Source organism: Cryptomeria japonica, chromosome 3 (genome assembly GCF_030272615.1).
Source record: "Cryptomeria japonica chromosome 3, Sugi_1.0, whole genome shotgun sequence".
Lineage (NCBI taxonomy): Eukaryota > Viridiplantae > Streptophyta > Pinopsida > Cupressales > Cupressaceae > Cryptomeria > Cryptomeria japonica.
The window spans coordinates 398,204,738-398,219,129 of record NC_081407.1 but is presented as its reverse complement, the minus strand read 5'-3'; the positions used below and the strand labels follow the sequence as shown (position 1 = coordinate 398,219,129).

Below are 14,392 nucleotides of genomic sequence, written 5' to 3'. Positions count from 1 at the left end.
AATCTCAATAGGGGACATTACACATGCATTTAATTGTCATGCCCCCGCCCTAATACCTTCTTGAAATCTGATTAGAAAATTGTCTAATTTATAAGACATCACAATTTTCTAAAAACCTAGCCGACTATCTTTACCACTTAATAATTTAAATATCCAGGGCTGACCCCCTTCATTGCAATATAGAGAACATGTCCTTGGCCGACTTCACATATGAACGAATTAAGAGGGGGCGGAGCACATATAAATATGATTAAAATCATTCAAGTTGAGAAAAAAAGAAAAGAATTAGAAATAGCGGAGAATAATATAATAAGGCAGTGATCTGGCTTGGTTAGCAAAAAAGGGGCAGCGATTAGTATATCTCAGTAAAGCAACGATTAAGAATGAACAGGGCAGCAATTACAATTCTGTCCGACTAACTTGTAAACAAGGGGCAGCAATGGTAAATAATTAATAATTGTTTATTAAGCAGCATGAGGGGGTGTAACCCTTCAAAAGGGTATTAATAGTGGAAGAGTGTGCCTCCCTACACAGAAAGGAAGATATGAAGAGAAGAACCCCATTTGGAGGAAGGGCATCGATGGAGATCAGCAGACTTAAGAATAGCAATCAGATCAGATCTAATCAACAGGCAGTGATGCTCTAATTCATTGTGGTATGATAAATATAAATGTTCAATATGCATGCAGCATACTAGTATGAAATAGAACACTCTTCACATAGTAATAAACCAATAATAGATACATAATAACATATGTAATATGTAATCATCCTTCTAGGAAGTATGATTAAAGATTATGATTATGCCAGGTGTAGGATATTGTGAAGTCTAGGTGACATGGCTAGACATCCCTTGTATCTAGTGTATATATGTGATATGGATACAATAGCATGCATTAGTCCTCACATATCGGATATAGGCAATAAATAAGAATATCTAAATTGCTGCAACCAATCATGAGAAGGTTAAGCGGGAATACAAGGAGGGGAAACAGCTATGAGGTCCTCTTCTAAGCATACCACCTCATGTTGGATGACCAATGGTCCCATGAGGCCAAGGGGGTGCATGGAGTGCCCCGCCCTTGGGCTTAGAAGGGAAGGATGTTCCAGAAACCCTATTGTAATTTCGCCTCAAAACCTCTACCATGGTTGAAAGAGCCCAATCATAGATGAAGGGGAACAGTTATAGGTGCACCACCTCATATGAGATGGCTTGGGCACCCTATCATGTCTCCATATCCAAAGCTCCATTATGGCTGAACCCTAATAACAAATTAGATATGTTATATAATTAAAATGATTGTGGATATATACTCTTAAACCCCAGTAATGGTTGATCTTATGAATTGCATTTCCAATGATTATCTAACATGATAGCAAGGTCTCAATGTAATGTCCCCATTTTTGTGAGTATCAGACTCATAGTGAGATTAGCCTATTATCTTGACCCTCGTAGGCTAATAAAGTTGGAGAGAGGGTCCTTTGAGGGATGCAGCTTCTCCAGTGGTTAGAGTTTTGTAGGTTTGGCTTTGGTTGGGCTTCATTTGGACTCCGTATGCATTACTTACTATTTATAATAAGGCACAGATGCTTTGAGGGGGACCTTACTATTTTTAGTAAGGTGTGTGTTCGTATGCAGCATCATAAGCTTAGGCCCCAATTCAGACGGCGCTCAAAGATATTCAGTAATTATGGAGATATTAATGTTTATTTGGCCTAAATAAACATTAATGGTTTAGAAGCTTATATTATAAAGTTATAATATAACTCTATATCACAACTTAAGTGAGGGTCGTGGCATCATGAGATGGGGCCATTTTGAATTAATTAATGAGGCTCAATTATCAAGACAAATATTAAATGACTTGGTGCACTTTTTATATTAAATGTCATTTAATATTAATTAATACATTTATGGAGGAAAATCGAACTTTTTGTGGAGAATGTATAATGCCTTGAGAGAATTGAAGCTATTATAATTATTATGCAATTGAAAATTGATGAATTTGTCTGGAGAGGAAGAAGCCAAGGGTTTCAGACTTTCAGCCATTGGACAACATGCAAATCTTCAGTGTTCAGCTGCTTTGAAGTAGTGAAATACCTACCGGATTGTGGCAAAGAGGAGAGCTTCATTCAGAAGTTCTGATTGTGCTTATTTGAGAAAAAATTCGAAGTGGTTTATGCTGATCAAAAAAAATATCTGCAGATTGGAGAAACGAGTCCAAGCATCCCATTGTACCCACGTTTGGCACTAACTCCAAGGGGTCGTACTTCTGCAAAATCGTCCCTTGGCTGTGAGGTGGTGCCAATCCCTAGGAGCCACGGTTCTGGTCTTCGAGCAAAAAGTCCAACTAACTAAGACTTATTCCACAACTAACTATGACTTATTCCAAATTACAGTCCTATTGTCTTTCGACTTGTAATTTGTTTACATGTAATTACAAGTTACAAGAATGCAAGTAATGTGACTAATTGCAATTACAATTTTTGACATTACATGTAATTTGTCAAAGGAAAATTACAAATGCATAATTGAAATTTAAAACTAATCCAAGTGTCCAAGACATGACTTTATTTACATCATCCTCTGTCTAGGAGGTCTCCATGCTGCTACAAGATGTTGGCACTTGAAGTATTCAAGATTGGTGAGGAGATTTGTCTAAGAACATCAACTTGTATCATTGATAGTTCTTGTGTCCTTTGCCAATGAACTCTAATCTCATCTTCTTGCTTGGGGTAATATTGATTTTTCTTCAGAAGTTCTCTTTGTGCTTATGACATTGTACTCTTTTCAATTTACATCACTATTGTCATCAACATATGACAGCATTAGCTTTTGTTTACTGTCCTTACATGCATTGAAACCCCTTGCAATTGGGTCTCTAGGACCCCATTACAAGTGCAAAAGTATTTAACATTATTGTAATATCAGCTTGCAATCAGGTTTCAAAGACCCGATTGCAAGTAATAATATAATGGCAATAGAAAGACTTGCAATCAGGTTTCTAAGACCCTGTTGCAAGTAAAGTTAACTTGTAATCGGATTTCTAAGACCCTACTGCAAGTAACTTGTAATCGGGTTTCTAAGACCCTACTGCAAGTAAAGTTAACTTGCAGTGACATCAAAAAGTTCCTAGTTGCAATGAGGAACTCAAAACTCGAAATTGCACAAAAAGCTAGGAAAATGAAAGCAAAAACCAACCAAAACTTGGACAACGATGACAAACACACCCACTGATGATTTGACATTAACAAATACAAGTTTTAAACCTCGTAAAACGTGTCTTGCCTTAAAGAAGAAATCCACGAATTTTGAGTAAAAATTTGTAGGGGTTGTTAATTTTTTGAAAGTTCAAAAATTGAGACAACAAGCATAAAATTGATTAATATTCAAAGAGTCGTGTACCATACCTACAAGTTGCACATGTGTAAGCTAAGTTTATGGGGATTCGTGTGAAGGAGTGTAAACTACTAAACTTTGATCTTATCATTTTATTGCATGTGCAAACCTATGTTTATCTGCTTGACCAAATGTCATTAGGTCAAGTTACAGCTGCTAGCATGCTAAAAACTTAGTGACAAGTTTTAAGGGTTTGTCATGCTTTAAGTATAGTTGTTGATGACCTAATTTTGTGTATTTATATATCTTTTTATTGTTTTGTCTAATGACCTCCTGAATACCACTTTGCCTGGAAAAGCATAAAGAAGAAGAAGAGAATACCCACTCTTATGCATTGGCCCATTGTTGCCACTAGTTGATCATAAGTTTAGTCCATCACCGGAAGTTGATCTTCCTCAAGCTTAGGTCTTGGCATGTCCTTTTAATATTTGTGGAGATACAATACTGAAAGTCAACGAGTTTTATGTTGCCACAGGTGCAGTAATTACAGAAGCGTCAGTTAACATGAGATTTTCACAGTCCATGAGATAGAATAAAATACTGGTTAAAAATGTGTACGTTTAATTTACATCAACATTTACGATCACAAATTATGAAGCTTCTAGTAAAAATGTGTACATTTAATATACATAAATATTTCAAAGGGACATTTTTTACCATAAGCTTATCACATAGTGTGATCACAAATGTTGATATAAATTAAATGTACACAATTGTTTATCACAATCATATCACAGAGTGTGTTTAGAAATATCAATGTAAATTAATATACAGAGTTTTTACCAAAGCTTATCACAGAATGTAATCAGAAATGTTGATGTAAATTATAAAAACAAAGTTCTTACCAAAGTTTATCAAAGAGTGTGATGTGAACCGTTGGTGTGAAAAATGTACAGTTTTTGTTAGAAGGTAATCACTAATCACAAACTATGTACATAATATTTTATCAGAACCATATGTTGGCATTGTGTTGTCATTGATGTCAATCGGCATAGGATGTTACTAGTATCACTGACATTGATGTCAACTAGTGAACAAGAGATTGTTGGCATTAGAGTCTGATGTCAACCGGAATAGAAGATGGACCGGTATGGGAGAAGAGATGATGTGTTGTCATTGGTGACAACCAGGTAACCATCTTCATGTAGAAGGAAGAACCGGTGTGTACCGGTATGCTGAAGGTGCAGAAAAGTGACCACTCCACTCAAAAAAAGGGTTGTTGATATGGTGGTACATACAACTGGAATGAAGAGACTACATAATGGGCATTGATTGTGCTGAAGTGGTGGAATGTTATTTGGATCACATCAACATCGGAGGTGAAGTATGAGCAGGGCACCAGATTGCTAGTGTGAGGTTAACTAGCAAGACTCCCACCGGATGAAGAAGCTATCACAGGTAATGTGAATATGATGACAGAGTAAGATGCTTATGTGAGCAAGTTGACATATGAAAAGACACCGGGACATATGTCAAGCTGAAGATGCATCTACATGATGACAGCTATGTTATGATTAGTGCAATACCGGAAGCAGAAGGCAAGTGAGTGAATGAACAGACCAAATGACCAAGCGGGAGATGAGAATGCTTCCAGAATCTGAGTTCAGTTTAGCCTCCAGAGAGTGTGATCAGAGATAAACACCTGATAAGCATGTGAAGACAAGATGTGTTACCAGGATGGTGAAGGAAGATTTGAAGTGAAGGGTTTTGCCACTATGGCAAACCGGCTGAGAGATGAACTGGACAAATGATGCTATGGCTGCAACTGCACACAAAATAGAGTTACCGGAATAAAGAAGTTGTGTTGTGTTGCCACCGGTGCAGATCTAATGGAGGATGATGAAATTGAGTCATCTAGGTAGTCACCGGTAAACAAGGATACCGGTATGCAGCTGAGTGAGTTGAATGCAAAGAAGTGAAAGACCTTCATCAGATGAAGTTACACATGTTAAGTTACTCTTGATGGTTGTTGAGGGCCAGCATGGTTGATGCCCGGTTGATGTGTTACACCAGCAAGATTAAGCTGGTGTTGGTATGAAGGTTTACGACAAGGGTTGTGCCGGTATAAGCAAACCGGTAAGGATTAGTTCCAGTAAGGGTTTGTCGGATGTGCAAGCATGAACCGACTCTATGTCGGTGAGATTGGATGCATAAGAATGTGATGCCACGTGGAACTGAGGTGGCGAATATGCAGAGGTCGGTGATGTCTGGTGTCAAAGAGGTAGTTGTGTTTGGTCGACATTAAATGTTGATCGCGACAATCATGGAGGAGTTGCAGAGTGTGCGGCTCGATGAAAGATGAACGACAGAGGAAGATCAGAGATCTATTGGCGCCACGATCGATGCATGATATCCGACTGCAAATTGACCTCGAGAAGGAAACTGCTGGATCATAAATGTGTTGACTGATTTCGAGGCTGAAGAACTGGGTTAGATTTGCTATTTTTAGCAAATAAGCATTGGATGATGGAAAACGTGTACAAATGCATTCCTCCAATGCAAGTGATCGATCCAAGGCAGATTGGATCGGATCTGATGAAGATTTGTTTGGTGGAAGAAACCCTAACCGACTGAGGTTTGAATTGGTTTTTGGTGGGAAAACCTGTTTATATATACGCAAGCCAAAATCAATGAGGAGAGCTGCTTGGATGATGCTGCATGAGAAGACTATGCTGGACAGAGTGTTGGTATACCTCTGTGAGTAATGAAATCAGTCTGAGTCTGTTTGGCGAAGATCTTAAGTGTCTGAGTATTAGAAGGAGAACCGGTAAGAGGGTTTAACGGGTAAGGTCAAGGCTACCAGTGAGAAGGTGGTAGAGAATTGGCAGTGATAGATAGTTGTGGACAAGATAGAGGTAAACCACAAGAGAAGAGACAGTGTGTTGAGGGAAGGAGGTACCGGTAAGCAGCAGCAGTGAGAAGAAGAGAGTAGAGAGTGATAGAGGAGATCCAACAAGATAGCGGCTAAGTTGTTGAAGATTCAATCAAAGTAAGCAGAGAACTGGTAAGGCGGGGGAGGTACCTTACCGGCAGGGAGGATTGTTTTGAGAGGTTACAAGATTCACTTGTAACTAGTCACTGAGTTGTAGCTCAGTGCAGGGGTTGTAGCTCCTTTGGGTTGGTGCCCATAAACTAGCAAGGGTTGGTACTCCTTTGGGTTGTAGCCCATAAATCAAGCAGGGGTTGGTGCCCTAAATCAGGGGTTGTAGCCCATAAACAAGTCAGGGGTTGTAGCTCCTTGGGTTGGTGCCCTAAACATTGTAACAGAGTTTCATTGTGAGGCTAGATTGGAATAGTAGACTCCAGCAGCATTGCTCACCGAGGTTTTCCCCATCTTGGGTTTTCCTCGTACATCCGGGTGTTATGAGATGTCCCTTTGTGTGTGATTGCATTTGTGATTAAGTCTCCCCACTAACCGGTAAGTCTGCATTGCGTTAAATCCCATAACCGGTAGACACACGTAAGTTAGTTAAAGGGAAAAAGTTAAGAACCACTGATTCACCCCCCTCTCAGTTGTGCATTGTGTCTAACACCACATATCCTTTAGTGGGATTAAAAAGTTAATGTAAATTAAATGCTTATCACAGAGTGTGATTTAGTGGGATTTAAAAAGTTGATGTAAATTAAATGCCTGTCAGAAAGTGTGAGCAGAAATGTTGATGTAAATGTTTCTCACTAGAAGCTTATATAAGAGTGTGTAAACGCAAACAAAAATGCTGTCGTAGATTAAATGCACACAGTTCTTTAGCAGAAGCTTCCCACTCTCTACGAACAGAAGAAGTGGGACTTGGCATAGCAGAGGTGAATTAGAAGAGTGCTTGCAAGAAATACTTACCGATCAATCAACTTGACAGCGGCCAGGGGCTCACGGGACTGGTACATGGCCTTAAGCACCAAGTTGAAGGAGGCAGTGTTAGGGACGAGGCCATCGTAGTCCACTTCCATCTGTGCAACCAAATCCAGCAACTCGGCAGCGGAGGCGCCCGTCATCAAATTCGCCCGCAGGTAGTGATTGTACGCATTAATATCAGGCTTGTTAGGCTTCCCTACCTCGTTCAGCGTTCTCAGCCACTCCTCGAACAGATCCTTAATCTCATTCCACCTCTGCGACGTCGTCCAGTCCGCGAAAACATTGAGTAGGTTGGGCAGACTGAGTGACTTAGAAAATACCTGTATTTTGCTAGCCGAGCGCGGGTCATATGGCACTTCGCTGCGAATCGAGCGCTGTTGCATTCCTATAGGAATCAGCGACTGCTCCGGAGAAGAAAGAGATGGAGATGGAATTGACGAAACGCCTTCCACATCTTCAACCTGCTGCTGCTGTGCCCTCGAGAATCCTGTGCCAATTGAACGGCATTGCCTTGCTCCTATCAATACTGCTTGCCTTGTTATCCTTCTCATTCTTCGCATTCACATTCGCTACTAAAAACGTGCAAAGAAGTGTACAATTGCCATGCAAGTCGTCCTGTTGCTGAACCAAAAATAGTTAAGTGGCCATGGCAAAGCCCATCATCACACACTTTCTCGCTGAATAAGATTGAACGGACACAGGTACTAGGGTTTAGCGTTTCTGTGGATTGACGTGAACTTAAAATCAATATGGGCGCCACGGTAAAAAGGTTAAATGTCACGCTGATTTCCTCACCCGTGTATAATAAACCTTCCTCTTGGGATAATATTATTTCTACTATGAAGGAAATCAGAAGCCTAGGGGATGAAGATGAAAAATTAAGGTGACTATAATGTGTATGGTAAGTTGTAGAAGGTTAATTAGTGGTTTGTTTTTGTGTATGGTTGTACAACATATAGGGTCAATTAGCATTTCTTTAAGAAAATGAAGTTGTGTTTGCAATTGAAATCTTATAAAAAAATAAATGGCAGTTTTTGATATTGCTCAAATTTCTCTCTTGACAAAAGAGCATAGATTATTTGTAGGTTCATATTTAGATTGTCTTTTTATCTTTTCATTATCGCTCGCAATTCTATTTTTTCTTATTTTTGTGATTCTTGGAACTAACCTAAACAAAAATGTATTCTTATAAACACTCATCTCATTATTTTAATTTTATTCTAGTTTCCCTCATGACTCTCAAGTGTGTCATTCGTCACCGCTTTCCTTAAGTAGCAACCACAACACACTACAATTGTCTAAAACAGACAATTACACCTTGGTATGCAATGGGTACGCTGAAGAGGTGTGGAAGGTCAATTGAGAAAAAATTTGGTATAATTTTTACATATATTTGTGCAGCGCATTAGGTCAATTGTTATGTCATTAAGAAAATGATTGTGTTTGTGTCATGGATTCAAATCAACTATGCATCCACTTAAAGGGATCCAAACATGGCTAAAAAAAGCATTTGAATCGAGAAGATAATTAAGTTCCATTACCAATAGACTCATGTTATGTTTGCAATGGGGGAGAGGGAGAGGGAGATGGAAGGAGAGGGAGAGATGGAGTGGCCAAGATGGAGATGGAGACATATGAGAGAGGGACAAATAGAGATAGAAAATATAAATATATAGAGGGGTAGACAGATAGATAAACAGGCAGATAGACAAACAGACAGATAGATAGACAAACAGACAAACAGAGAGACAGATAGATAGATAGACAGACAAACAGACAGATAGACAAACAGAGAGAGGCAGAGACAAAGAGATGAAGTGATATATAGATAGAGGTAGACAGTGAAAGAGGTATAGGGGTAGAGAGATGTGGATAGATGATAAGATAGAGATATAGGAAGATATGGAACAATAGATATGGTGAGATAGAGATAGAGAGGCAAAGAGATGTAAAGAGAGGATGATGGAGATGAAGATAGAGTGAGAGAGAAAGAGGGAGACAAATAGATAGAGAGATAAGGCGAGCTAGAGGGGGAGATAAAGATAGAGATAGGAAGATGGAGAGAAGAGATAGAGATATAGAGGAAGAGGGAAAGATATATATATATATATATATATATATATATATATATATATATATATATGAGATGAACCTGCAACGACTCACAGAGGCAGTGAAGCTATAAGAAGATCTAGAAATTCATTTTTGGCAAACCTGTTGTATGAAATCTTCATGGACCATTAGTTTCTTGTATAAACGCATGCGATGACCATTAATAAGTAGAGAAAATATTACTAGATCAATGGTTTGTAGATGCACTGAGCCATTGGAGAAGACATCTGCAATTTTGTAGGGTCCAAGCCAATGATTCTGAAACAAATCCTAAATATCTCTGAATCTTGAATCATACAAGAGTGCCTAGTCGTCGGCAACAAAATTATTTTTCTTTATGTTCTTGTCATGCCATTTCATTCTCTGAGTCTGAACAACTTCAATGTGATGGAGTGCTTCTTTCCAAAGTTCATTCAGTTAATTCAACTGTAGTACCCTTTGCCTTTGTACTTCAATGATGTTTATTCCTAGTTCAAGAGATGCTCTCAATGTTTTATGTTCAAACTCAATGGGCATCATAGCCTTGTGTCCATATGCTAGCTCAAAATGTGTAAACCTCGTTGTTGTTTTTCAAGTACTTATATAGGCCCATAATACATCTAATAATCTAGATGTCCAATCCTTTTTGTGCAAAGCTACTATCTTGGTAAGGATTCCTTCTATCTCTTTATTGTTGACTTCTACCTAGCCATTGGCATGTGGATGATATGGGATAGATTTCCTATGTCTGACAATGTATTCATTCATAAGTGCTTGGATGAGAGTGGATGTAAATTGTGGTCCTTGGCCCGATACAATTTCTCGAGGAACACCATACCTTGTGAAAAATTCCTCGTAGAGTAATTCGACTAACTTATTGTCTCGAGCATGTTTCATAGCTTTCACTTCAGCCCATTTCATTAGATAATCAGTACATAGCAAAATGTACTGCTTATTATTTGATGGAGGATACATAGGCCCAATAAAATCTATCCCCCACTTGTCAAAGGGTGAAAGTCATGGTTGAGGTTGCAATGGCATCTCATCTGACTTAGTTGGTCTCCCCACCCTCTAAAACATATCACACTACCTAGTATATTCCATGACATCTTTATGCAAGGAAAGCCAATAGTAACCAATGTTCAAGATCTTCATGGTTGTTCGCTTTGGTACAAAGTGTCCACCATAAGGTTTATCATGGCAGGCATGTAAAATGTCATAGATCTCATCTTCTGTGATGCACCTCTACATGACATTATGAAGTCTTGTATATAATAGGTATCTCGATATCCGTGAGCATGGAACACACTTTTCTACTAAATTATTTTTCTCCTTTGGAGAGAAATATGTGAGAGTTCTTCCAATCACTAAATAATTCTAGAAGTGTTTGCATACTGGGGTGTATGAGTGTGAATGGCAAAGAGATGTTCATTAGGAAAAGAGTCATCTATAACAGGTTCCTCTTTACCAATGAGTTAACCATGAAAGAAAATTTGCAACTACATTTTCTTTACCTGGCTTATCCACTGTTATTATATCAAATTCTTGTAGAAGCAATAACCAACTAACCAATCTACCACCAACCGCAAATTTATTCATTAGATACTTGGTTGTTGCATGATCAGTATATATAAATACCAAGTATCCAGTGATACAATGTCTAAACTTATTGATAGCATAGATAACTACTAACATTTATTTCTTAGTGACAAAGTAGTTGAACTCCACTCCTTGTAAAATTTTACTGATAGAGTAAATTGCATATTTAATGATACTTTCTTTGTGTCCAAGTACTACCCCGACTATATGGTTAGATGCATCTATAAGAATGTGGAAAGGAAGTGCACAATTTAGTCCTCTAAGAACTGGAGCTTTAGTCAAAAAATCATTAAGCATTCAAAATGCATCTTAACAAGGAGTCCAGTCAAACTCTACATCCTTGGTTGGTAAGGTGTATAATGGTGCAACAATTTTACTGAAATCTTTGATGAATCGTCTATAATAACCAACATGGCCTAAGAAAATCCTCACATCTCACTATTTGGATGGAACAAGAAGGTTCTTGATGACTTCAATCTTCATTGGATTTACTTCTATACCATGCTTAGAGATGTAGTGACCGAGGGCCACTTCTTGCATCATCATGTAACACTTTTCATTACTCAATGAAAGATTGTGTTCTTCACACCTTGGAGGAATTTATTTAGATTTGATAATTCTTCTTCATAGGTGTCACCAGAAGTAGTGAAATCATCCATATATATACCTCCACACAGTCATGTGTGAGGTCAGAAAAAATGTTGAGTATCACTCTTTGAAATATGGCAAGTGCATTACAAAGGCAAAAAGGAAGAACTGAATAAGCATATGTCTCCCATGGACAAGTGAATGTAGTTTTGTCTTGGTCTTCAGGAGCTATTTTTATTTGATTGTAACCACTGAATTCATCCAAGAAGGAACAATATTGCATACCAACTAGTGAATCTAATACCTAATCAATGAATGGAAGAGGAAAGTGATCTTTTATTGTTGTTGAGTTGAGCTATTTATAATTCACATAAACCCTCTATTTTCCTCCCTTTTTAGAACAACTACCAATGGGGAAACCCATTGGCTATCTGAGATAGGGTATATTAATCCCATATTCAGAAAATTCTGCAGTTATGCTTTTACAATCTCTTTTATTGTTGGATTCATTCTCCTCTAAGGTTGTTTGATTGGTCGGCTAGCCTCTTTGATATAAATTCTATGTGTATAAACATTTGGATCAAGATATCTCATGTCCTAATAATCCCATGCAAAGGTTGTCTTATGTTTGTAGAATAGGGCAGTTAGTTGCTACCTTCTCGATTAATCTTGCTATTGATATAAAGATACTTCCTTGGTGTGATCTTTGCCTAAGTATCCAAAAGATTCATGGATGCAACATTTATGCATGTAATCTTTCTTCTAATGTATGTGGCAAAAGCTTATGTAATAGTACATCGGTAGAAAGATAACATTGAGTAGTAGCTGTAGGAAGTAAAGTATGTAGTGGACAGGATGACCAAGCTAAGCATGTGAGATAATCGGGATCCCTATGATAGTCATTTTTAATTACATGAGCCAACAGCTTGTCCTCATCTTCCAGATTAAGAATAGGACTCCTATGTATCATCATGAGAGTTACTAATCAATAATCTGAACTACATCTCCTAGGTTGGGCCAAATCGCTTGGTCAACCTCGTGGTGAGGTTGAGATGGAGGATACAAAGCAAGCTTCTTGGTAACATTCCTGTAGTCACATAAATCTGTCCACTTAATTAAATGAATACTTAGTATTTATTTGATTATTTAACCATCAATTAATAATTAATTAAATTAATATTTAATTAATTCATCTTAACCCTCTTCTCCTATTAATTAAATAAATTATTCAATTTATTTGATTTAATTCACTTAACCAAATTCATACCATTAATTAAATAAATAAATCATATTTGTTTAATTAAATCTTCTCTCACATTTAAATAAATTAATATTTATTTAAATCCCCCAAATTCCCACCTCTCACATTTAAATAAATTAATATTTATTTAAATCCCCCAAAATCCCACCTCTCACATTTAAATAAATAAATCATTTATTTAAATCATCTTTATCCTCCACCCACTTGTATTTTCCTACAAAAGCAAGTTGCACAATTATTTTAAATAAATAATTTATTTAAAATCACCTTTATCCTCCACCCACTTGTATTTTCCTACAAAAGCAAGTTGCACAACTATTTTAAATAAATTATTTATTTAAAATCCTATTTATCCTCACCCACTTGAAACCTTTAATGGTTTCCCTTAAAGTATTCAAACTTTATGGCTTTAAAGTCTTCAAACTTGATGGCTTCCTTCTATAGTCTTCTTAAGACTTTAATGGTTTTCCTTAAAGTCTTCAAGCCTTTAATGGTTCCCCTCAAAGTCTTCAAGCATTTTAATGTTTTATCTTCCTTTTTCTCATTTAAATAAATTAATATTTATTTGAATATTTATCCAAATACAACTTGCACACATTTATTGAAATAAATGAATTTTTATTTTAATAAAATCCTATTTTCCCTCACCCACCAAATCCACTTGCAAAATCTAATCCCCTTCTAGATTCTTCTAACCCCTTCCTAATTAACTTAATCCATCCCCTAATTATTGTCACATTCCTAAGCAAAATTGAGTCACTTCTCAAAGCCTAAAAGTCTTGGATAACCTTTGAAAGCTTCCAACCTTCAACCACTAAATGGCTCAAAGTCTTTGATAACCATTGAAGGCTTTCAACCTTCAACCACTTAATCCCCAAAGTCTCCAATAACCATTAATGGTTACCTCAAACCCTCCCACATGGTTAAAACATTTGTTTTGACTCAACCTCTACCCAACCCAAGGGTCTCATCAAGCCTTTAATGCTTTGACCATGATTATCTCTTAATCATTTGCACAAAGGTTTATCCTTGCATTAACTCCTAATCCAATGGGTAATCTTAATTTAGACTTGACCCTTACCTTCTAGATAACCATGAGGTCTTCTCAGGCCTTTAATGCCTCCAACCTCTTCTCTCAACCCAATCCTATGTTAAAACTTGTCACCATTTTATTGGTGCCAATTGTGCACATGGATCCCCAACTTTCAATCCTAACCCTTTTTAAGATTGCTCAATCTTAACCCTTCATTTCCCTATTTCTTCTATAAATAGAACCCTTCTCCTCAAGCAAAAGGAGAAGCATTTTAGAGTATTGTTGTTATACTGACATTAGCATAGAGCTTTTTCATAGCATCACTATCTACTCTTGCATAGTATTTGCTTATCATATTCAACCATCTTGAATCTCCATATGGCATCCATGGCTAGTGCTAAAAGCTGAGAGCTACACTCATTTGGGACTTGGAGAGGAGAGAAACAAGGGAGAAGCATCAAAAGGCATCATGGAAGCATCTTAGGGAGGCTCTTCTCCTTTCTTTTATTTTGTTAAACTTCTTTCATGCTTTTTAAAATCTCTCTTGATATGTTTGGAATGGTTTTTAGT

The 14,392-nt window shown here is 37.4% G+C and overlaps 1 protein-coding gene across 1 annotated transcript in view; it reads right to left on the bottom strand.

Moving 5' to 3' along the window:
- LOC131047878 (pentatricopeptide repeat-containing protein At1g26460, mitochondrial) overlaps positions 1-8,055 on the bottom strand; it is a 135,338-nt gene extending 127,283 nt beyond the window's left edge. The window contains exon 1 of the mRNA XM_057981686.2: positions 7,236-8,055. Coding sequence (XP_057837669.1) covers positions 7,236-7,810 — 575 coding nt within the window. The 5' untranslated portion in view covers positions 7,811-8,055. The remainder of the gene's footprint in view (positions 1-7,235) is intronic.
- Between the last annotated feature and the right edge of the window lie 6,337 nt (positions 8,056-14,392).